The sequence below is a fragment of the Dermacentor albipictus genome, chromosome 5 (assembly GCF_038994185.2).
Source record: "Dermacentor albipictus isolate Rhodes 1998 colony chromosome 5, USDA_Dalb.pri_finalv2, whole genome shotgun sequence".
NCBI lineage: Eukaryota > Metazoa > Arthropoda > Arachnida > Ixodida > Ixodidae > Dermacentor > Dermacentor albipictus.
Window position 1 is genome coordinate 12,559,702 of NC_091825.1, and position 25,944 is coordinate 12,585,645.

At 44.8% G+C, this 25,944-nt stretch overlaps 2 protein-coding genes across 7 annotated transcripts in view; one reads left to right on the forward strand and one right to left on the reverse strand.

Annotated features, from left to right (window-relative positions):
• Positions 1-25,944, forward strand: part of Cdk8 (cyclin-dependent kinase 8) — a 349,166-nt gene that overhangs the window by 217,220 nt on the left and 106,002 nt on the right. For all 6 annotated transcript variants that reach the window (XM_065451716.1, XM_065451720.1, XM_065451722.1 and 3 more), the window contains exons 11-12: positions 1,064-1,161; positions 19,950-20,034. In XM_065451716.1, coding sequence (XP_065307788.1) covers positions 1,064-1,161; positions 19,950-20,034 — 183 coding nt within the window. The remainder of the gene's footprint in view (positions 1-1,063; positions 1,162-19,949; positions 20,035-25,944) is intronic.
• The window catches only part of LOC135918051 (uncharacterized), a 468,520-nt gene that overhangs the window by 203,659 nt on the left and 238,917 nt on the right, over positions 1-25,944 (reverse strand). The window lies entirely within an intron of this gene.

Sequence of the window (25,944 nt, forward strand, 5' to 3'; positions counted from 1 at the left end):
AAGCTATATTTACCATTTCAAGTCTAGAACCTTCAGTTAGCAGGCCCGTACCTTGCAGAATGCTAAAAAAAAAGAAAGAAAAAGTAGCCACTAGGAAGAAAAAAGAAACGAAACTAGTTGACGATCAACGTCACTCAAGGCTATGTCTATTTCAGTCTCATTCTGTCTTTATTGTTACAGGTGTTGTGTAGGTAGTGAGCACTGCAGCCTGCATGCCATCTACCGAGACAGCTTTCGAAGCAGTGGCCCGCACTCACATGACAGCCACGTCAAAAGCGGCAGTGATGAACCCCGCCTATAGGCACCGCCAGCCACTTTAAATAGAGAAAAGTTCAATGGAGCCATTGTTGAAGGCAGGGTGAAAACCACCACATGCAGCAACAAAACAACAATGGTGCCAGGCACAACTCGTCCTGGAAAGAAGGGGCATTTTCCTCAACTACAGCAGATCACTTGTCACACCGTCGCAATAAGGACAGACCGGGGCATGCTGCGACAGTGAAGAGCAGATTTTCCCCCCTTTTTCCAAACATGACTGAGGGGTGTCGCCTGGTGGGTGAATCCGAACTACACGCAAGGTGATACCTTCATTGTAAGTGACAAAGATGCTTGCATCATAAAAATAGGCATATGATGCAGCCACATTCCTTTGTATGTTAATGACCGAAGAGAGTGATCTGATTGAATTAAATGGTACGATACAGACTTGTGTCATTATGCAAAAACGAGGTGAGGCGTGCAGACAGGACACAAGAGTAGAGAAGTGGACAACACGAACGCCGACTTGTATGCCTATTGTACAAACTTTATTTACTTTTACGAAAAAGTATTAAAAGAACATCAATAAATTGTGAACATCTATGACAACATGCCTTTACACGTTCAAACCAACTAAAGCCCGAAAATTTAAGTGGTATGTCACTATGCCATGCAGATGCACATGATCCAACTTCTCACATCGTTTAAGTGCCGGTGGGTGTGACCTCGTGCCCATTATCTCATGAAGCAGGTTGAGGAGGGCTTAGTAGCGAGTAAAGCTAAGGATTAAAGCTGTGCTTTGCAGCTGCAGAAGCTGCTGCTGATGGACCCAACCAAGCGGATCACCTCGGAGCAGGCCATGCAGGACCCCTACTTCCTGGAGGACCCCGTGCCAACTCAGGAGTAAGCATGCTTGCTTCTATTGGTGTAGTCAAATATTATTGGGGCACTAAAACAGTTTGAGATACCAAGTGGCCTGACATTGTTAGGCAGAGTGCTGTGAGGCTTGCGATGTTTGTTCATCCACCGAGCCCTGCTCATTTTAGGATCCTTCAGAGGCTGGCCATAATGCCTGAGCCATTGCATTTCCTTCACCTCATCTACATGGAAGTCCCCTGTTGGCAGAATAATGACATCAAATTCTGTTTTTCAATGAAGCAATAAGGCAGTAACGTTGTGCTATGACTCTGTAAATATTAACACATATCATGTTTCATAGAATGCTGTTGCAGTAGTGCCAGCTGGATGTGTGTTTCAGCATGCAGTTAAATATCAGGCCATAGGCCTGCGGCTGGTGCACAGAAAACAGGCTTGACACATCTAGGAGCATCTTGAACTCAAACTGCTGACTATGGTCCAACTCTCTTGGGTTGGACCACTGAATGTCACTTCAAGCCATTTCAACGAATGGCCCACCACAGTGACTGCGTACCTGCAGCCTCCTAGTGCACAATCAAAAAGTCCAACTATGCTGATACCCTGCTTTGTCCATGGTGTATCAGGGAGCTGAATACGTGGAGCAAATTTGCTGAAACATTGGTGCTTTCATCAGCAGACTACAGACTACAGACTTTACGATGTCATGCCATGTTTTCAACTCTGTGGTCAAGCCCTGGCCACAAGTAGTTCTCTTTACAAGATTTATATATTTACAGTACTTCACAGGCCCTGCTGATGTAGCATTGATTAAGGGGGCAGGGGGGTTACAAAAACAGTTTTTAAAGCAGGAACACAATGCATCAATTTACAAACATATTAAACTATATGAGTGGTAATTATAGGAGACAGGTCATGGATACACAGAAAAACAAAAATGCGCTGTAATATTGCATTTAATTGTGAAAAAGTGCCAGGACAACTGGAGTGCAGAACAAAAGTAAAAATCTGTAGCAAGTATTATACATATTAAGAAAGAAATACTGCTGCATTGTTTCCAGAAAAACCACTAGATCATGTGGTTCAACTATTTCACCGAGAAGGCTATTCTAAAGGCAGATAGCACGAGGAAGCGCAAATGAATTGGGATCTAGTAAAGTGAATGTGTCGGCTAGTTGGTTGAACATCTTCAACTAGGGAACCGTGCAAAAGATGAGGACACAGAAGAGGCACACAACAACCACATGCAACGCTACATGTGGTTATTGTGTACCTCTTCTGCATTCTCGTCTTTCACGCTGTTCCCTTGTTCAAGATGAATTTGAAGCCAGCGTGCAACTTAATATGCAACTTAAGTAATTGTGAAGCCAGCTAGACATGCACGATGAGTTGTAGATATGAAAAATATACAAAATGGCTAGAGAATGGTGTATCTCTAAAGGCTCAAGGGAAATGTTGTGTTTAATTTTGGTGATGCTGGAGTGTTGATCATAGTTGCGTGTTAAGAACAGAGCTGCACGGTTTTGCACTGCTTGGGTATTTTCAAGCCAGGGTGTGAAATTTATGGTTGAGTTCTAGAAACAGAGGCATCGGTAATGCACTCCGCACTTACAAGCAACACCTCCAACTGCAGTCAACACTTCTCACGCTGGGAAGCGCAAAACCAGGTTATCGGGTGACTTGTTTTGCAGTGGCCATGATTTTTGTGAGACGTGTCACACTATGTGCTCTTACAACCCTGAAAAAGTTGCTGAGTACCCATGCAAAACAAAAAACCTTTAAAGACTCATTCCTCCCTCGCACTATCTCCGACTGGAACGCACTGCCTGCGGATGTGGTCACGAGTCCAACATTTGATGTATTTTTGAAAGCACTTAGAAGTGTTGAACTGTGAACTTTGTGCTAATACTTTTTCTCATGGCATCAAGTAAAATCTGTTGCTACACAGCTTCATGTTCTCCCAAATGTTCCTGCATTACTTCATTTGATCATTCCTATATGTGATACTCATGTTATTCATACCTGTACTTTTATTTTACCTACATAGTCTAATCGATATTATTACAGCAGTTAGCATTTTCCAGGTTCTGTGTTGTAAAACTTGTACTCGAATGTATGAAATGTGTGATTAGCATTTTTCAAAGATGGTGTTTTAAAGCTTGTGCTGCTCTTTCTTGTATATACCGTATTTACACGATTGTAAGTCGACTCGAATGTAAGTCGACCCCCCCATATCGCGTGTGACAGGTGAAAAAAAATAGAGCATATCTGAAGGCACATTCCATAACGAAAGGTTATTAGCAGCTGGCGTGGTCACTGGACTACTCGTCTTCAGTTGTGCCATGTTCTAACTAGTGCTGCCACTATCATCGCTGCTACGGTCTTGCAGCACGTCGTCACCAAGCGAAATTCCACATTTGGCAAATGACCGCACCACAACATCTTGCAGAACAGCAGCCCACGCTGAATGCACCCAACCACACGCAGCCATCAGGGAGCCTCTTTTGACAGGTCCGGTTGTCTTAAGTTCGCGGTCTTCTGCTGCCAGCCACTTGTTGTACTCACGGCGGAGCAGGCCCTTAAAAGGCGAAGATCCGGGCTTGTTTCATAATCATGTCGCATTTCACTGACAGGGACCGATCATGCATTTCAGCGACGTATGCCGCAAGCTTGGCCTACAACTCTGGAAAGCGTCCAGACTTTGGCCCGTGGGAAATTCCTGCCGTCACAGGTGAAAGTTTTGCTTCGCTGCAGTTGCCATTCCCTCGCCACCCATTCAGAAACATTGAACTTGTGGCCGGCTGCGCAGTGGCTTGTTTCTTCGGCGTAAAGAATGGCAGCCCTCTTGAATGCTGCTGTGAACGAGCGCCGAATGTTTAGTGGGCCTGAAGCACTCATGACGACTGAGGAAGCATGGAAGTAGCACCTAACCAGCAGTCAAGTTGAATGCATCAAACTAAGAGCTACAGGGAAAGGGAAACACGTGAGTAGCGTCTGCTCTTCCATGAACTATCCATACTCCCCACAAGTGCTCCCCACAAGTGCTGCAGTTCTGAGGGTGCCGCCACGAATGGAATAGCGGCACTTTCGTGAGCTATAGTAACCCCCCCCCCTTGAGTGTTGTGTGCACTGTAAAACTCTCGAAAATGTTGACAAGCCCTTCCGAAAAGTGAAAAAACACATGGGATAGCGAAGAGCTACGGGAGGGGTCATAGAGCAAACATAACATTGTAACTACATTGTAGCTCCCCTGATTTCTCGTTGGTCTCGCTTTTGTGGCGGTGCCATGTTTTGGTTTTGATTGTAAGTCGACCCCCACTTCAGACTTTCAAACTAAAAAAAAAAAGGTCGACTTACATTCATGTAAATACGGTAACATGTACATTTTTCACAGTATATGTGACTGTAGATTCTTGCATAATCATGCTTGTATTGGATTTTCACACATGTTCTGTTACGTAGTCCTGCGCATGTTCCGATACACTACTGTGAATTGTATTTAACACCCACTCCTGCCTAAGGCATGAACTACAGGCCGGCAATACTTAAATAAATAAACAAAATAAAATGGCTGAGCATACTCGACGACATTCTCAAACATATTGTCCTCAGCATTCTTATTCATTTACTTATTTATTTACATATACTGCAGCCCTAATTTAGGGCTGTAGCAGGAGTGGGAAACGTTACACAAGATCAGTGAAAGACAACAAAGTAAATACAAGGAAATAATTAAACCAAGTGTCGTTGTAAAGCAAACACGTACAGAAAAAGAACAATAATACAGATGAAGCAATTCACATATTAAGAAGGTGTTTGCCAATGGCAACTAAAAACTCGTCTAGTGCTAAGAAAAGAAATTTTACCAGGCAGAAAATTCCAAAGCTCTTTTATGCGTGGGAAAAAATTGTATATGTGTTAGTACGCATAAAAAAGGTCTTATGTTCAAAGTGTCGGAGCTGTAGGTATGGTGGCTAGAAGGGGAGGTGTCAGCATCGGCTGGGCTGCGCCGCGTATGGCGGTGCGGCATTTTTTCATGACAGCGACAGGTGGCGCGCTTGTCGTCTCCGAGATGCCTAGCGTGATGTGTTCGAGCAAACTCTCCGGCTCCAAGCGCGCGTCGTGAAGCCTGTGGTGAAGTTAGCTTCGCCTTCCCCGCTTTTGTTTGCTTGTCATAAGAAGTTCTGAGTAACCTTCTTGACCCATGCCACTGGAAAAATTTAGTCGGTATGCAGAGTAAGCTGAATGATCTCCTGGATGTGGGCCACCTAAATGAAGTTCACGAGATGGTAAAGCATTGTGATACGATGCCAGATCATCGTGAAATGGTGGGATCAAATAGCGACTCTCGCATACCCTACTACGTTAGCGGGTATGTTACCAGGAAAATGCTAATGAGAACAAAGTGCGAATAGTGTTCTCTAGCTGTTGCTTCAAGCAAAAGACTCGCGTTTGCTTCCGGAAGAGTCGTGCCTTACCAACCACATGGATAGAGGCAGCCTACTTTACCCATCTCAGGCACTAAAGGACTTGGTTGCTGCGATGGAAGATGCCTTCATGCATTGTTTCAGCTTTAACAGGTTGAAGGCTGACAGCATCATGGGCATTATTTCCTGCCTGTCAATAAATAAGCTGGATATGGTTGGCTGTGCGCAGCATAGCATAGAAATCACCAACCAAGTGATACGGCTTTTTGTCATCGCGAGGTTGCACGTCCTTGTCGCAGGAGAGAACACATCGAAGCAAGGGAAACGAGAAAAAATTAGGTACCTAAGTTGAGGCGCACAACATAACTGCATAACTGCAAAGTTTATATCAGCAAGACCAACATAAGGCGTTTGTGTATGTAAAACAGAAATTTTTCACATCACATTGTATGCCCAGAAATATCTGCATATCTGAACAGAATTTCCCACTCGACAAATTATTGTTTGCACTGCACCTTGTTCACCGTTTCTGGGTATATACCTCCATTATATATTGGATCTGCGCCCCATTTCGTGTCATATTGTTTGTTTGAGAGCTAACAACCATGTATATTGTATGTATGGTCGTGTGTATTATTTTATTGACAATAAGTATTCTTTTTTTTTTGTAAGGCATTTTTGGCATTATATTAGCGCTACTAAATACGCGAACTTAGTTCTTTGCAGGTTTCTAATATTGGGAACCAAATTTCCCTTAACGCTCTCATATTGTGCTGAGTTTTGACCATTGGTGCCTACAGTTCTACCTTTCATTGCAAAATTAAATAAACTTGAAATAATCATGGTTCACTCGAGCGGCCCATTTCAACTGAGGCACGCACCAACCAGTAGACGATTAGGCGAAGCGCCTGTAGCTCAAGGCACTAATAACGTCACGCCAGACATAACTGCATACGGCACCCCATAATAGTCCCTTAAAATGTTAAAGCGGCATTGGCAAACTGCAAACAACCGCCAACTGCGGAAGCTTTCTGTTTGCTGCAATTATGAGTTTCACAAGTGTTGCACTGAGCGCGAAGCTAAAGTGCGGCGATAAAATGACCAAAATTTAGTTCATAGTACGTTAGGCCAGTTGCAGTGATAAAGTCGCCTAGCCTTTAAAATGATTTTCCAATGCGCGTATTGCGCCCCAAGAAGCTGCGGAGCGAGAAAGCACTTCACAGCGGAACCAAATAACCGCAGCAGACCTTAGCCAGCGTACGGGAGGCATCTCGGAGCCGACAGCAGCGCCGCCGCATCGTCCTGAAAAAATGCTGCCTCTCCGGCGCTCCGATGCCGACACCTCCCCCTCTAGCCACCATACTGTAGGTACAACTTTCTTTTGTATGTGATATGGTTACAGCCACAAAGACCAAAGATGGTGTTTATTATTGCATATAAAAATTTCAGAGCTTCGTTAAGATAACGCAAAAGCAGTGGTTCCATGTTCACTGATGTTAGAGCCTGTGTTTGTAAGAAGTTATGGCTGTAATTTTGGTAAATGAAACAAATGGATTTTCTTCAAACATTTTTGAGTGAGCTTATTTTATTGTTTGTAGGGGCACCAAACCACGGATGCCTATTGAAGAATGGGGTGAATTAGTGCTTTATATAAAAGCAGTTTAGTGTCACAAGCGATTTTAGTGTGGCAAAAATAGCCTAGATTCTTGGTGCTTTTCTGCTTACATATTCAATTTGGTTAGACCAAGAACAATTTTCTGTTCGAATAATGCCTAAATATTTATGTTCAGGCACTCTTTTTTAAGTTCAACGCCATTCAAAGAATAGTCAAAACAAAAGGGGCTCTGTCAGTTGGTAAATGACATCACGACTGTTTTACTGCAGTTGATATTCATTTGCCCTGTTTTACACCAAGCGCAAGAAGACATGAGGGATTGGACAAGATGGCAGTGGTTATCAATAATATTAATGGTTTTATGCAGTACAGAATTATCTGCATAAAGCCTAATTTTAAATGAGGTGCTACAAGGTAGGCCATCAGGTGGGCGATCGGAGATTGGTGCGCCGTGCCCGGTCGCTGATTGGAACTGAATGCCAACTGTAGGCATGTTGAGACAATGATCGCCGATCGCACACCAGATAGGCTGAAAGCTTCAGCTCACTCAGATAAACTGACGGTGACATAACTTTCTCTTTGTTAGATGTGAATGTCAATGCAGGACCTATGCGAAAATTAACTCTCCTCTGCACTAGCCGAGCACAAGCACACCTGCTGTCTACACTGGTGTGAACTTCATGGTGGGGCTACTGCAACTCAGATTTTTCAACTGTTGGGGAAATATTTGCATGCAAAAAGATTCGTGGCCCCGCTGGTGCAGAATAAAATGAGATCGGTAAACCTGTGCCTCTTAAACTAAATCAAGGAAGCAGGGTGAGATGCATATAAAAAGTTCTAACATTATGTGTGTTCACAGCAACCAGCAGTGCCCCAGTGATAGGTATCCCTGCAAGACCCATAATTTGGCTCTTATTATGGGGACGAAGACTTTTTGCAACTCAGAGAGCGCCATGGCCATCAAATTCAAGACCCGAGCCCCCCTGATGGCTGCACTGATGGCTACTCACTAACGAGCACCAAAACATGTGACAGAATTACTGATGGAGAGCTAAATAGAGCAAGGAAACAGCTAAGTGGAGGTACAGCTGCAGGGAAGTATTCTGTCCCCTGCTGAAGTGCTGATTGGCTGGTCTGAGGTACCCGTCAGGAGGAGGCAGGCACCCCCAGCCAATCAGTACTTCAGCAGCAGACAAAATGGGCATGCCCACTAGGTGAACTCTTACAGAATACCCTCCCAGGACTTGATAGAATTCTTTGCTGCTCCTGAAAAGGTTTAAAAGAAATTCCTTGCAGCTCTTTCATGAAGTTTTGAATGTGGTCTGCAGAGGAAAAGTGCCTCAGAGTTGGACCTGCTCCCGCGTAAGTCTAACCTACAAGAAGGGTGGAAACAAGGCACTTCTGGATAGCTACCGGTTGATTTCTGCCAGCCCTGCACACGCTGTTTCGTCGTATCAATACATAATGATTTCTGGCCTGGAAGTTGCCTCAAGGACAGTCTCTTTGTGCTAGCACAGTCCCTTAGAGAAAAGAGGAAATTGGTGCCTGGAGCGGTGTGGAGCATCACCTGCTGTAGCTAAGGAAGCCAGGTTTACCAAGAAGCTTACTGAACCTTCTTGCATCACTATGCAGTAGCAATGAAGCTGTGTTTCAGCAGGAGGAAAGTCCAACACACCCGAATAAGATGTTCCGGGCTGTCCGCACTCCTTTTTGTATTAGCCCTGGGTCTGTCAGAAAAGACTTGACCTACACTTAGCAAAAGGTGCCACCTGCAATCGTAGCCTGCCCGCACTTTTCTATGCTGATGTGCTGGCAGGAAGCGAGACTGACCTGCATCCTCTACTGGACCGCTCTTTGGAGTAAGGCACTAACCTTGGCCTGCAGTCCAGCATGTCTAAATCTGCAGCTATGAGTTTGGGCGGTGAAGAACTGGTCCAGGTGCACCTTCCCTAACTGTACAAAGGCAACTCCTTAAATGGTCACTGGAATACAAATACTTGTGAGCGACACCTTCAACAGGGCCAAACGGTAGCCACTGACTTGTCTGCTTACTAACCAGTTACTAGCGTTGCCTAAGTGTTGCTTGGGTCGGCAACATTGGTGTATTGATTAAAGTTTCGTTTGTTGTGTGCTGCAATACGTGCTCGCCTTTTGCTGCGGCCGACTGCATGCTGCTATTGTGGCTGCGGCATAGTTGCTGCTACTTCTAGGCTACGCCCCCATAGCCTGTGACATTTTGGCGACGAGGGAAAATGCCAATGTACTGACAGCTTCTAGGTATGAAACATTTCTGTTCAGCAGCGCAGCTGCATTGAAGTTAGTAGCCTCAGTTTGTGATGCCAGTGTACGGCAACACCAAGCCCTTTGATGGCAGTGGTGAAGACCGGCCATGCTCTACAAGGAGCGCCGGAAGACCTTTTACATTGGGAACAATCTTGAGAAAGAAAAGAAGAAGGGTGTCTTCTTCAGCTGCTATGGGTAAAGGACTTTGTCAAATTCACTATCCCACGAGATAAATCCTGTGAAGAAGTTCTCACTGCTCTCAGCAGTCACTATGGCCCAAAGCCTTCTGCTGTAGAGCAGTGCTTAAGATTCTGTGATTGTGTTTGAACAGAAGGAAAGCCTTTGAACAACTTCGTTGCATTACTGAAAGACTTGTCTGAACATTGTAAATTCGGGACAGACCATGAGAACATACTGTGGAACCGTATTATGTGCATTAGTAAGGCTGTAGCACAAACGTGCATACTTCGGGAAAACGCAGACCTAACGTTCGACAAAGCTGTGAAAGCTGCACTTGCAATGGAGTCTGCCAGAAAAGATGCAAGTCAGCTCTGTCAGGCTGGCTGAAGTACACTTCTAGGCATTTAGTAACGCACACGTACAAACCTAACATGGGGATAGGCTCCAAGGGTGTCGCTTGCTAATGCTGTGATGACTAAACTTACACTGTGTCGTGCTGCAAGCACATGAATTCTGCATGCTACTACTATAACAAGACAAGTCATTTGTCCATTGTTTGTGAAATCGCAAGCTAATTTCAGTTTATGTGAAGCTGACTGTATTAGGAAGGCCCAAGCAAGAGTGCATCATAGGAGTGAAGTTGCGTGCAATTTGCCTTACAGAGTGGTGCCTTTCACTCAGGAAGCAGAGGAGATAGATTATGTACTAAGACCTGAAGTTATAGACAATGTGTTCTTCAGGAAGCTTGACGTTACATGCAAATCAATTGGCAGAATTCATCGTCTCGGTAAAGCAGGTAAAAAGAGACCAGTAATTATTTACTTTCAGGACTTCAATGAAAAACAACTAATTCTGAGGAATGCCTACTGGCTAAAAGGAACTGTAGTATTATTGCAAGATGATTACTCACATATCACATGTCGCAAGCTTCTATGAGATAGTGCGAAATAAAAAAAAACAGCACGTAAATAAAGTTGGTTTGAAAGATGACAAACTGCGTGTAGACGATGAATTGTTATCTGGGATAGTGCCCATGTCGGGGGGCATCGTGAAAAGGTAGCTGCCATAGCCACGGTTTATTTAGGCCAGCCAGCCATGGTGCAGCGGAATCACAGGAGCGCCCGACACCGCGGCCGCTTAGGTCAAGCGCGCTAGCATGTTCTATTCTCGCACCACCTGCACGTGAGCCCATCTTTGCCTGCTGTGGAGGTGATAGTCATGCTGCTACAGGGCCCCCCTCCTATTGCGAAGCGTGATTGAAATAAAGTCCAATGGTAAAGTCCTGCTAAAATGTGCGGACAGTGCTGTAGGAACACCGAGTCTAGACACAGGACACATTGTCCTATGCTTTGAGAACATCATGAGTATTGTTGAGTTCACGCAGTCCAAGAGAGATGTACCAGGCAGCATAGGTTCTGAGCGAGGCACAGCCACAGTGATATGTTAGTGTGAAATCGCGACCTTCCGCAGGTTTTCGTAGATGCCCGGGCCTGTAGAAGTCGGAGCTCCAAAAGTAGACCGCCTGGCACCTCGGGACTAGCGTGGAGATAGCGCAAGTGTTGGTCACGCATGTTGTTGACGTAGAAGTGATTCCAGAGCTGAAGAATCCGGATGGCAGAGCTGCTCCTGCAAAACTTCGGTAGATCATGCATCTGTGGGAGGTGTTAGCACAGAACATCAGAAGGCTCACCTACTGCTGCTTACGGTGAAATCTCGAATGGTGATAGCATCAGGGTTACGGTGCTCGCGGCAGGCATTGCGAAGGTTGCATTTGTGGCGTTGTGCATGTGAGAGTGAAATTTGCACCTAGTGGAGCTGGTGGGAGGTTCTCTGAATCGGTGATAAGTGAGGTGCCCCCAAATGGAAAGGGGTCATCTTGCAGGAACGTCCAAGGAAGGAGCGCGGCTGGCTGTAGAGTAGCTGAAAGCGCTCCCATTTGGCCCAGTGAATTCCTTGGAAAGAGTTGTGGTGCAGCTTCCTTTGAGCTGGGGAATGGCTCACAAACTGAGTAGAGGTCTGATGTTGAGGCCGGCGCCTGCTGACAATTGGCAAGGATGGACGCAGGCGATGTAGGCTGACAAGACGCGGAATGACACTACGGTTGAAATGAAGAGAGTTGTTTTAGTGAGCGCTCGAGGGTGACATAGTGAGCAAGGACAGTTGCCTGCAAATCGTCGTAGAAGTAGGGGCCAGGGCGTGGCAACCGGAGCCTGGAACCGTGTTGAGAAGCAAGTGGCTGTCCAGCTGGATGAACCAGATGTCCGTCATGTCGATGTAGAATTCCTGGACATCCTACAACTGCGGGACGTCTGCCGAACTGCTGAGGTCACATCACCCGCCTTGGTAGGGTTGGTATGTGAACGCTGGCATGGCTGGGCTTGGTCGTCTGGGTCACCAATTTCTGAGAGGCAGCGCAAAGAGGTAGCCGCCGTAGTCGTTGTTTATTTAGGCTGGCCAGCCACGGTGCAGTGAATCACAGGAGCAGCTGACAGAGTGGCTGCTCAGGTCGAGCGCGCTAGAAATTTCTATTCTCGTGCTATCTGCACGTGAGTCCATCTTCTTCGCCTGCTTTGGAGGGGATAGTCGCGTCACTACACCAAAAACGCAAGAATAAATATTCGCATTCATCAAACTACTACTATGAAAACTGACTTAGCCTAATACGTTGCAAAGAACTGAGAGTCCTTAATATGAATGCGTGCAGTATCTTTAATAAAAGTGACCGACTAGAGGTGATTATCTTAAAATACCCCCTCATATAGTTGTGATAACCGAAACATGGTTACAAGATATCAGCATTGTGGGAGTCTTCCCTCCTCCTTAGTGGGCTTATTGCCGTGGCAGACATATGAGAGGAGGTGGAGTGGCTATCTTGTTCAAAAAAAATATTCCAGTTGTATTCTTGCGTCAGGCAGAAAAGATTGACCCTGTCATTTTAAATTACATGCTGGGACATGTCATTGTTGCTGTTTGGCATCAGCCACCCTCCTGACTCGCTACTGCAGTTCAGGCGCGACTTGTGCGAACACATGACATCGTTTCCTTACGACATTGTTTCCTGGTTTCTAGAAATAGGTTGAGAGCATGTGATCCCGATTTAGCTACTTAAGTGATATCATATTGTGTCATAACTTGCAACAAATTGTTAATCAACCAACATGCATCAATGCACTTCAGCGACTGTACTTTGATCTTGTCTTCACCAGCCAGACCAATGGCGGGATTTCTATGTCTATTGAACCTGGTATCACTAATCATTACATGGTGTGTTTGTCTTGTCCACTTAATTCATTTAACAAAAATCGATGCAAAAAGGTTACTGTTGTTACATTTGGCCTCTATGGCGAACAATGTGTCACACCGCTGTGGAAACGGCGAAAGCCTAGACATTTTGAATACGCCGAGCTGCCCACAACGGTTAAAGAAACTCCCAGGTGGCCGCAACGTCGAAAAGACATTAGCATTTGTGCGTGCTCTCTGGGCTCCTTCCCCCACTGATACCTGTATAAGCTCCACACTACTGCCTCTGTTCAGCGAGCAGAACAGTTAAGTTTTGCACATGCATTCATTCCTTTACCTCCTCTGCAAGGAAGACGCCGGTGGCATCTGTGTGTGCGCGTGTGCGCATCAGTGCCTTTCCCTCTGCTGGGCTAATGGCAGTTAGAGAAACCGTTGGGCTGACTTCAATGTCCCGAGCTGGAACTGCAAGCATGGAGCGCATTCGCTCTTTCCTTCTCCTGAGTGAGGGCATTCTGGACTCTATAATAAACATGCCCCACCAACGGACCTCAGTTTTCAGCTTTTGAGCAAGCTTTACTGGGTGTCACTCCCCGTGAGGAGCTTGTAGAGCTGACTGCCCCGTAACGATGCATTAAATGTTCATTGTTACTCGTTACATGGACCGCCTTTTGTCTCTGCCTAGGCCCCTGCACACTGGACAAGCTCCAGACTGTCAGGCCCACGCTACCCCCACGGTCCTGGGTGAACAATCCCTAATACTGTCAAAGACTTGTCCTGCGCCGAAGATGAGAATGTGTTAGGCTATCTTGACTTTTGTTGCAGCAGTTTTTGTGGCGACAATGTTATTGCTCTTTGGAACACGTTTAGAAACATATGCATACATTGTCCTAGTAACATAATTTTTAATAAAACAAAAAGAACAGCAAAGAAAGCTCTCTAGATAATGCAAGAAACTGTACATCATAAAAGAAAAATCAAATGCTTAGGACGACAAGGTGCCTCTTGTAATACTATTCAAAATATCCAACCTAAATTAAACCAGTAATAAGAAACACAAAAGAAAAGTATTTCCAGCAGACTCTGCCAAATTTCATGTGGAATGCAGTGGAAAAGTTTTGGACGTTTTTGAAGGAGAGATCTAGGTCTGTTTACCAAATTATGCACGAGGGGTGCCTGGTCTTTGAGAAGCAAAGCATTGCAGAGCATTTCAGTGAGTGTTTTCACAGTGCTTTTCCCAGTTCTTGTGATTGACCATCTTTAAATTGTATGCCATATATTGCACCGCTCGATATAGTTTTGCAACCAGGTGTAGTTTCTATGCTACGTAATATGAAAACTGAATTCTCACCTGGACCGGATTGTATACCAAATGTTTTCTTGCACAAGTACACAGAAAAATTATCCCACTTTTTAGTTATTATTTTTTGTGCATCATTGTCCTCTGCATTCCTTCCTAGCAACTGGTTAAGGGCACGTGTTGTAGCTGTACCAAAGAAGGGTGATGCTACACTTTTTAACAAATTATTGTCCAAATCACTAACTTCCTGTTGCAAACTACTAGAACATATTATAGCCAAAGAGATCAACAAATTCCTTACAGATAGAAATCTTCTAAATGCCAGCAAGGATTTCATAAAGGCTTTTCTACTGTTACCCAGTTGACTAATGTCATTGACAACTTCGTTGATGTTCCTGAAAAGTATGTGCAAATTGATGTAATTTTCTTGTATTTCAGGAAAGCGCTTGAGCTTGTTTCACACTCATAGCTTGTAAAAAAACTTGAACTGATTAACCTTCCAACACATCTAATTAATTCGATAACTGCATACATAACTAATCGTAAGCAGTTGGCTGAAATTGACAATAACTTTTCAGATGAACTCCCTGTAACTTCAGGTGCCCCACCAGGCAGCATTTTAGGACCCCTCTTTTTTGTAATATATAATTATGGCATTGTTAACATAATTAATAACCTTCAGTAAGCTCCGCCTACTGGAGGTCACTGTGGCGTGTAGTTCAAATTTGATTTTGGATGTTCACATAGACGCCACTGCTTCCGATTTGGTGCCTACGATGCACACACTGAACTCGGAGGCTATCCCTCAGCATACGGTTGACTTCACATGTCTTATTCCTTTGCTGTGCTACAGTGTACTAAATAGCTATACATGGCTGTCCTTGCACTGAGTGACATAAGTAGCACATTTTGTTTTGCACTTCTCTCTACAACAGCCATGTAACTTCCGGTGGTCGAACAAACTTCATGTTCACTCATGCGAGTACGTTGGCAGTGGGCACATTGGCTAAGTGATGGATGCTGCACGGATGTAACAAGCTTTGACCATGATGGCAGCACACCTCGAGGCTGTGCAACTTGGGATGCAAATGACTGGTTCATCAGATGTTGGTGTTTAGGCCTTGAGTCACGTCACCCACAGATAGCATTCGGAGCACGCTGTTGTCCTCAGTGAGCGCGCTCGTCACGGCACCCAGCAGTGGCTGCGGTATCTACGCTACGGTGCAGATCCAGCTATGTGCAACTGTAGTGGCTAACTATGTGCACGACAGGTCTGGAGTGTGTGCTTGCGCTTTTGTGCTCCAGTCTGGCTGTGCTATCTGGTGTGGACTGGCTTTGTCTTGCACCAGCTTGACCAGTGGATAGTCGCTAATCCAAATTGTGCATTTTGCACAAGAGCTCAATGCGAAGCGAAGTCTGCCAAGGCATGGAGTGATCAGGAGTGAGTGTGCTGGCAAGCGTATGTCTGGTCTGACTAAGTTTTGCCTGGTGCAAGGCTAGTGGAGTGTTCAGAACTAATCGAAATTTGTGAGGCCTGACAGCTATGACAGTGATAAGTAGTGTGTGGTCAAAGCTTCAATCCTACATGGGTGGGTGCAGCCAAGCGTTAGCTTACGATAGTCTGGTATAGTACGATCGCGGTACTTCTGAAAGTACGTAATTATTATTGAAATTTAAAATGCAGATTTTCTGTTACTTCAACCTGTTTATTAATTAAACTGCCTAAATAGGAAGGAAAGAAAGAGGAAAGCAAAAGGCAGGGAGGTTAACCAGAATAACATCCGGTTGACTACCCTACACTGGGGGAATGGGAAAGGGAAAACCAAACATGACAGGGAGAGAGAGGAGGGAAGGAAAGAAGGAAATTAGCAGTGAGCGCGCTGATGTGTGTGGTCCAATAGTAATTGCACTATTAATAGTCACAGATGTTCACACGAGCCTGTTGTCCTTAAGAAGCACAAAAGCACCTTCACCACTTTATGGGCCGACGAGCGAGGAGAGCGGTGTTCCAGCAGCACCTGCATGGAAAGCAGCTGATTGTCCAGTTTTTGGAGAGCATTAGCAAGTTCTTGTCTTTTGGAGCATATCGTGGACAGTGGCACAGCAGGTGGTCGATATTTTCTTTGGTGCCGCATACCTTGTACGCTGCACTGTCTGTCACTCCAATTAATGTAGCGTATGCCTTTGTGAAGGCAACTGCGAACCAAAGGCGAAAGAGAAGCGTAGCTTCACGTCGAGGAAGTCTGAATGAAAGTTGGAGTTGCAGTGAGGGGTTCAATCGATGGCGTCGTGTAAGTCTTTAGTTTGGCAAGTTCCACTCGGTCAATGAGAGACTGCATGCCAGGTTTCGAAGCTGCCTTGCAGAATCTGTCCTCGAAAGCAGAATTGAAATGCTGTGCTCTTCTTGATGTGATGTGCGAGCAGTCTTATCGGCGGAGTCATTGCCACTGATTCCACAATGGCCAGGTACCCATTGAAAGACAACCTTGTGACCTTTTTGTTGGAGGTGATGATGAAGTTTCACGATTTCGTATGTCAGCTGTTCACAACATCTGCGTCGGAGAACCGACTGCGTGCACTGTAATGCCAGTTTTGAGTCAGAGAACACAGCCCATTTTCTAGGTCTTCCAGAACCAATTAATTCCAGTACATGACGCAGAGCCGTTAGTTCTGCCATCATTGAGGTCGTGACATGCGATGTGTTGAAACGCAGTGTTATTCCTCACATTGGTATAACCGCCGCACCACCAGAACTGGACGACGACGTAGTCGATCCATCTGTATAGATGTGCACATGGTTGCTGTACTTTTCATACAAGAGGAGTAAGCTCAGTAGTTTTAGAGCAGGGGCTGGAAGACCTGACTTCTTCTGTAGTCCTGGAATCATTATATATACTTGTGGATGGCTCAAACACCATGGAGGAAACACTGGCTTGGTCGCAGGTGCGTACCCTGAAGTAAACGATGCACAATGTGCACTGACAGTAGCGCTAAATGTCAGGCAGGGCCTTTCAGCAGTGAGGCTCGCCAGGTGGTGGGAAGTGGTCCTAGCATAATGTCTGAGATGTATATGCATTGTCTCAACGGTAATGTGTGTCCTGATTGGGTAATCCTGCATAATGGCAATGGTTTCAGCCATTGACGTACTGCTTGGTAAGCCAAGACATATCTTAGAGGCTTGTGCTTGAATGCTTTGAATCGTACGCAGGCAAGTCTTGCAGGTGTTGGATATTGCAGGCGGGCTGTACCGCAGGAATCGAACGAACCATGCCATGTACAGCTGTAACATAACCTGTATAAATACTCCCCAACTTTTTCCTTCATGGAACCTGAACAGATGACAAATAGCAGTCAGCCGCTTTTTCACGTAATTCACGTGCAGATTCCAAGACAGGTCTCTGTCAATTACGACTCCCAAGAACCTGTGACTTCTTCTGTATGGTATAAGTTGTCCATTCATTGATATGTCGTAAGCAGACATTGGCTTCCTCGTGAATGCCACCATTTCACACTTTCCGCATGAAATTTCAAGACCTTGTTGACAAAAATAGCATGATGTCATTGTGGCTGCCTTCTGAAGCTGAGTGCCAAGCTGTAGTCGTGTTACACCTGATGCCCAAATGCAGATGTCATCCGCATAGATGGAAAGTCGTACGGTGCTTGGCAGGTTGTCAGCTAATCTAATGACGGTTAGATTGAAAAGCGACGGGCTAAGCCCTCTGCCTTGAGGCACTCCTTGAGGAACTGCCTGAATAAATATACACAGTAACAATAGGAAGAAAAGCACTGGTTCAAACACGCTTCTTGAAGGTTGTCAGCTAGTGGCCAATAGCTGCTGCATATGGGAATCCGCTTTATGGCAGCCTGAGGATAGTTAGGCTTCTGTTGAAAAGAGCGTGCTTGAGAAAAATGTGACTTGGCGCTCCGCTCGCAAGCTTCACATGCCACGCATGACTGAAAAATTTGGCTGAGATGTTCAAGCAGAATATGCTATCTGCGGAATGGATTTTTCTCACCAAACGCAAGGACTGGTTCAGGACCCCTGTAGGTTGTGGTTCTGGCGTGTTATTTTGATGACAAGTGCTTGGTAGAAATGGGAATTTCACTGGAAATAATCATATTGTACCTTTGCTGCTACGTATGGGAATCTGCTATATGGCAGCCCAAGGATAGTGAGGAGAATGCTTCTGTTGGAGAGAGTTCCTAGAGCTTTCCTCCCTTCAAACACAGTCGACTCTCGTTACAACGGACCCTGATTATCTGACAAAAAACATCCGTTTTATCCGAAGTACGTAATATCCGAAACGCCGCACTTCCGAAACTTTGATTGCGATGTCTGAGAAGTTATTACAATGAGTGAGTGAAAAAAAGGAAAAAAAAAAGCAGTCTTGCGAAATGTTGATTACGATAGCAAATTAGTAGACAGCTATCTAAAGTAAGGATAGTAGTCTTGGTCAACAAGTTGCAGTGAGGAAGTGTGGCAGCAGCAGCGAGTGAATAGTGCTGTCTCTCGCTTCAGTGCAAACTAAATGTTGAAAGCGCAGTGCATACAAAGCTACCAGCACTGGGTGCACTTTGTCTACATCGCGGATTGCTTTGAAGGTGAGGCCCATGCGCACTTTGTCCACATCACAGGTCGCTTTCAAGATATGGCGCCAGCGTGGGCGAGCACTGTGTCCATATTGCAAATCGCTTTCAAGATACGGTGGCTGCGCAGTTGTGCCGTAAACAGCCGCCGCCACAGTAGAACCCCGCTCTCCCTTACCTCTCCTGGTGCCTCGTGCACAAAAGAAGACGGCGCATTTCCGCCCCGCCTTCCTCTTGCGCACGTGATATTGAACTGCAATCGTCGGCTGACCCTCGCAAGTCAATTGCCAGCTAGTGTTGACAAGGCAAAAGTATGTTTTATGCGCCAGATTTTGAAAAAAGTTGCCACTTATTTTGTCCACTGTAGCCAATAGCCTGTTATGGTGAGGTCCATTAAAAGCAAACTTCTCTGCATAATAAAATAGGTAGAACAAACTAAGGTTGAAATATGGTCCGTTATATCCGAAAGTCTGTTGTACACTGGTTCATTGTGACGAGCACAGACTGTATCTGCTGCCCAAAACGATACCCAAAATGCAGTTTGCATCATCCGTTAATTCAAATTATGGGAGTTGGAAATGTCAGGACATGTGTATCTGGTGAAAACTAGAAAGTGGAACATGGCAGTTTCTTGTGCCCTGTGAAATGGGATCTTTTGCAAATTTAATGCAATTTTCAAAAACCCTGCCGGAGTGGATCCAAACTGAAAGAACTGGTGTAATAATTTCGATCACTTAGTTCATTGATCTGCTTCAAATTTTGAATATTCCATGACAAATAAGGTGCTACAGCTTTGAGATTTGATGCTCCAGAAATGTCCTTCAACTTGTAATCTGCTCCAAATTCATAATATTATTTATTTTATTTAGAAAATACTGCAGGCCTTGTAGTGGACCTTGCAGGAGGGTCAGAAGTACAGAAAGAAACAACAACAAGGAAATGCAAGAATACATGAGTAGCAAAACATAAATAACAATTAATTATCCTACTCCAAAGCTTTTGTTTTTCATTCAAGTGGGTGATTTCCTAATTATTATTGTTTCTTTAAAGCTGCACTTGGTCAGGCAAGGGATCGGCCTTACAGAGAGGGAAATGCTTGCACTTTTTATGCAAAAGGTTGCCGTAGCTGCTGCTTCTGTGTTTGAGGGGATTTTGAGTGCACTGCATGATGGTGTTGCCTCTTCAGTGTGTTCGCAGGTGTGCCCATACCATATCCGAAGCGGGACTTCCTTACGGACGAGGAGCAGGAGGACAAGTCTGACGCCAGCAAGGTGAGCACTGAAAGGGACTCCTGCTGTGCACGTCTGTTTTGTTGCTGCCATGCCTATGTCATGGTATTGCATGCCATGACATAGGCAGCCGATGTGCTGGTACTGCTTTGTGCAGGAAATGTGGCAAGGTCCGCTTAACACTGGCATCACTCATTTATGAAAACACGGCTTCGTTCTGTTTTGTTTGCAACCCATACTGAGTGCCAAACTACAACTTTTTAAAAATATTCTTACAGGACAGAAATGGCAAAGGTGGGAAGTAAAAAGGTGCTGCTGCGTTAAGGTGTTTACAAGTTACAGTAAAGCCTCACTATAACCAAAAGGAAGGTGTATCTGCGATTACTTAGTTATAGCCGTTGCTACCCTCATGGCCAACGTTGCCCACATGGCGACTCAAAAGTGTGCTTTCTAGAGTTGCCATAGTTTAACTTCCTCTCTCAAATGCAGCAACTCTCATTCGCATCTTGTGTGCGGCCCCTGTGCTCTATACAGATGGTACTAACCTTATAATAGCTGTTTGTGAGGAATGCAACCTAATTAATAAGCTTAACTCTGAATTACGAAATTTTGCACCGTTGGTGTACACTGAATGCTCTTCACCTTAACCCAACGAAGAAAGTTTTTATCTTATTTCACTTTGAAAAAAGAAAAACGATTATTCATTCAGATGTCGTTTACAATAACCATCTGATAAAACAATCTAGTTAGACAAAATCTCTTGGTGTTATTATCGATAACCATTTAAAATTCTGCCTTCATGCGCGTTCTGTAGTTTATAAGGCTTTGTATGGCTTGCATGTGCTGTTGAAGTGCCAAAACTATTTCCCTCCCCACATACTTATCAGTGTTTACTATGCACTTGTTCACTCTCACATTAATTACTGCTTAGCGATCTGGGGTTGCACATACAAAACTCATCTGTCACTGGTGTTTACACTTCAACAAAGAGCTCTTCGCATTATAGCATCCAACAATATGCATATTAAGAGTGAAGATTTATTTAAAATCCTGATCCTCCTCAACACTTACGATTTGACACCATACAACATCACCTCCGTCATGCATCAAATAGTTAATGAAAAACTAGCCTTGACAGCAGTCTCGATCCATACCTCACCTCACAATGTTGGGAATGCACCTCGCTGGTGTTTTTTATTGCCTAAGGTAAATAGCAATTATGGTCGCTCTACACTACAGTTTACAGGCACCTCAGTTTGGAATAGGCTTGATAGTGACCTAACCACTCTAAGAACATTGCATACATTTCTTAAACAATTAAAGCACTCACTTATCGACAATGCATAGCACTGTGCATTCTTGCACACGTCCTCACTTTTTCTTTCTTCTTTTCCTGTGCCGATGTTTTCAATGACGTAAAAAAAGAAAAGTGTCAGAAAAATGAACCTCATTTGTGAAATTTTTCCTACCACTGTATTTTCTTGTTTTACTTACTTCAGCTATTTCAGTTTTATGTCATTTTACAGTATAAAAAGAACAGCTGCCATAGAAGCGTTTTTTTCTAATAACAATCGGTAGGGATCCTTTAACAAATTTGTTGCGTCCCAAAGGTGTGTACTTTGGAACTGTATACGTTAATTACATTTAAATAAACTTTTAAACTTTCAAGCTTTTCAAACTTTCAATTGGTCCAGCAGCATTCTCATAAAAGCATTTCTTCATTTTACATGTATTTGAGTAAATCCAAACAATGTTGGCCTTGAGCTAAAGCTTCTTAAAGGTATAGAAAAAAATCTTATAAATATGAAACCTCACATCATGCCAGAAAACCAGTAAGGTTCTTTATGACTGTCAACTTGACAGCATTTGTGAATACACTTCCCATATGTAGTGCAAACAAGACGACAGAGAGAGAGAATCTTTATTTCTGAACTAGCAAAAGAGAGAGAGATCTCTCTTTGCCCTCAAGTGGACAGCTTTCTGATTCCAGGAATCTGTGGGCTCTCATGGTCCACCAACTTTCGCTGGTCATCCAAGCCTGGGCAAGACAGCACGGCCTCCCACAGAAAAAAAAAAAAAGAAACATTAACGTGGAGAGAGCCTTTGTGCAGGCCTGTAAGGGAGGCAAAACTAGAGTCCTCTGATACTTTTTTTTACTGGTTTCAAAACTTCTTCGTCACACTATGGGAGAGCTTCATATGCCGCTAACAGTGACCGTATGGAGGCGCCATGGGTCACAAGGGATGTGGGGAGAGGGTGCTTGGCAAGCGGCGCAGCAGTTGGCCCACATGTTTGTGTGATTTTTTTGTAGCGGCTTTATGCACTCTTTCTGCCTTTTAGCCATGGGCAGAGAAGCTTGAGTGGAGTTCAGGAAAAGAAAAGAAAAACGGTACAAAATGCGATTAGGAGACCTAGAGTGTTCCGTGGTGAGACCGTATTGTTCTTTTTTAATAGATTTGCTGGGACATTTGTTAGGACACTATATTTATTTGCGCTTAAAGGGAGTTGAAACATGCTCTTGAAGTTGAATAAAGTGATTGTCAGCCCCTGCCAGCCGTTGAAACCAAGCTTGAGGATGTGTATATCTCGTTAGTGAATGTTAGGCCTAGCGCAGTAGACAAATTGGTACACTCACTACCAACGAACCGGAACTGAAAAATAAGAAGTTAGGATGAAGGGAACTGCTTTGAAGTTCTGGCCACAGCAATTTGAAGTGTTGTATTGTGCGCACACAAGAAGTGGGAAGTGGTGACTCTGCATAGTGCCAACAACCGTTGTTGATTGAAGGCTGCTGGTCGCACTCGCTGGCACTTCCAAGAACAAAATGCGACTACATATATATAGTGGTGGTTATATGTTTTGTTAAGGACATATAGAGGAGGTTGTGATATTCTTATTCTGACACATTTGTTTGCCTGTTATGCCAAATGACCAACACGTGAAAAACCCCACAGTACTCCAGTGCACTTTGCTCTACTTCACAGAAGATACAGGTTGGATAAGTAGTCAGGTTCAGTTGTCACTATAGGAACACTTAGAATAAATGAAGCGACAGTACAGATCTGTTTAACTGTTTCCCTATGGGGGGAAAATAGGTGTTTTATGTATGTTACACCAGATTTCTTTTCTGAAGGAACTACTGCACTCAGTGTTCAGAAACGTGCTGCGGAAGCAGGGGTGGATGCGCCAACAAGGCGCAAAGCTGTGTCGCTTGAGACGAAGCTGCAGATTTTGCAAGACTCAAAGCATGAGCTCGTGCAGTCGATGACATCGATGATTCTGAAAGCCAGGAGTGCCACGATCATGAAGGCTAGAACCAGTGACCACGCCAATAATGGAAACGGAGTGTTTTTTATGCCAGGGCGAAACCCACCATGTGTGAAACCAACACAATGGCAGCCACTGACATTACCGAACTCTGGGAGCACGTCGCTACTAGCATTAAAATAGGTGGTGCTTTGACAGAGGAGTTGCTTAGTGCAGATAGCGCTGCCTCGTTCTGCGGTGTGGGGATGCGCGACCCTCGCGCCTCCCCTGATGTTTTTCCCGCATAGCGCGTCTCCTGTAGTGCGGCTTCGCCGCACACGCGGCGGTCCGAGTGGTACAGGCGCAGTGCGAGAGATGGCGCTAGTGTTGCGCGCCGCGAGGTTACTAGGGTGCCGAAAGGAAGGCGCTTGTTCTCTTGGGTTCCAGACAGCGAGCGGGACGGTCGTGCAGCGCGGCTCTTTCCCGGCGGGTCGGCGCGCCGCGGGGACGTCTCCCGCGAGCGCGCGGCGACCCAGGCTTATGCGAGACCGTCTCGCGTGGCCGCCTTCGATCGTGCCACGATTCGCGTGACTATACACGCGAACGACCAGGCGTTGGGATCCAGCATGGAGCGAACATATTCGCTCGCGGTGAGTCGGACTTCTAGATTTGTCGCGCGCCCATCGGCATGTTTTGTGGATAGCAACTCGGCTAGCAGGCATTGATGTATGAAAGGTGCAATAAATGCCCTTGTGATCGTTTGCACTACTGTGTTGTCGTTCCTTTGTCCCAAGAGTACGGTGTGAGATATCCCACATCAGACCCCACAGCGGAAAATCTCCGACAGGGTGATGGTTGTTTGCGACAGACGGCGGCGTTGTGCGACGGAGGCAACGACAGCCGCAGCAGTCACGACGAGATTGACAGCGACCCGTCTTTGTCTCACCGACCTCAATGTTCACCCAATGTGCACCGTTGTTAATAGAGTCGCGCATTGATTTCATGCATGCGAAATTATAGCCGCCACTGTTGGCACAGCTGCTGGACACGATCCACACTGCAGTTGTGAACCTGAAACATCCGCGAAAGCAAGTCCAGATACCTAACCATTTCATCATGCCCAACACTTGACAACACTGTCTAGAGGTATAAATAAACGTTTCATTTTTCATGCCCAATTTTCTAGAATGTCACTTTTCTATCACAAGTGGCAAATTTGGTTTTGGAGCTACAAAGGTATGTTCGGCAGCTTATTTTCTTTTTTTTTATGGCAGTCCAGATATAGCGATAATCGCTTATAACGATTGGATTTTTTTTCTTCTTGATATATATATATATATATATATATATATATGCATGCAGAGAGAGACAGAGAGAGGGGTGAAGGAGTGAGGACGAGTGGTAGTGGCCAGTAGAGAATCCTCCCCTCCTCCCCCCCCCACCCCCACAAAATATATTTCTGGCTGCGCCACTGCATAGGCCCCATGCTTGCATGCAGAATGGATCCCTTAGTTGCAGGCTGGCTGCTCGAAGCACAAAGCAAATAAAATGTTTGGGTTTTTCTTTTTTTATAGTTTCTGCATCTTTGCTAGAAGGTATAAATGGAACTTGCAGTTTTTTTCCAGACAGCAACATGATATGGCTTAAAGTTTTTATCAATGCTTTGTGCCTTTTTATATTATTCAACAAAGCCTTTTACTTTAAATTGTTGGCCTTTCACCTAGGATAAAAAAAATGTCGAAAAGTTTGGATGTTGCATTGTAACTTCGTGAATTTAACTGTCGCTTTGCCAAAGTAAAGGCAGAGGTATTGCACCCGCATGCCTTACATGAAGTGAGAAAATATTTGCAGCGCCTGTCGGGTTAGCTGCTAGTGACATGCATCAGCTCTCAACTAGTTTCCCTGTTTGATTACAAAGCACACTCACGAACGCTCGCATGCTGCTGAAAATCTTCCAAGTAAATTTACAGGGCACACATGAGCCATCTTTCGTAACATTTCTTTCTACCTATTTTGTTGCACCTCTCTTGACCACTTTGTATACCACTGCAACAGCCGCTTAGTGCAATGGAAAATATGATTATAATTTAAGAAAAGGGACCCTTTATGATTGCAGTACTGCCAGCAATGTCCATTACATGTTGCATGGAACATTTTAACTTTTTTTATTTACATCACCGCAAAAATTTATTTGGGACATTTCACGAGAACACTAAGGGGAGAGAGCAAATTTTACTTTATATATTAGCTATGAGATAGGAAACTGATCAGTCACTATTTTCCTGAATCAACAAGTTTGTTGCACTCAGATGTATTTAAATTGAATTGAGTTTATTTGCAAAAATGTTGCAGGGGACCAGGAAAAGAAGGCTGATCAAACCACTTGTGAGGACCTGGGCACCCTACACATACGTTAGCAGAACAGTAGTTAAAAAAAATGCATGCAGTGGCACTCACTCGATGTTGAATGGGACATCATCCAACGCACACTCTTGTCTAGGCAGGAATGCCCTTTTACACTGAGCAAGGTTTGGTGAGGCCTGATGAAGCAGAAGTGGTTTCTTCACATCAGCTTACCATTGCTGAGAAAGTCAAAGCATGCTGTGTAGCTGTAAGGGAACAGACACGAGCTCACTGAAGCCATCCAATAATCAAAGAGCGCATCATCACAGGTGTGATGCCTGAGGTGTGCACACGAAGTCAGGG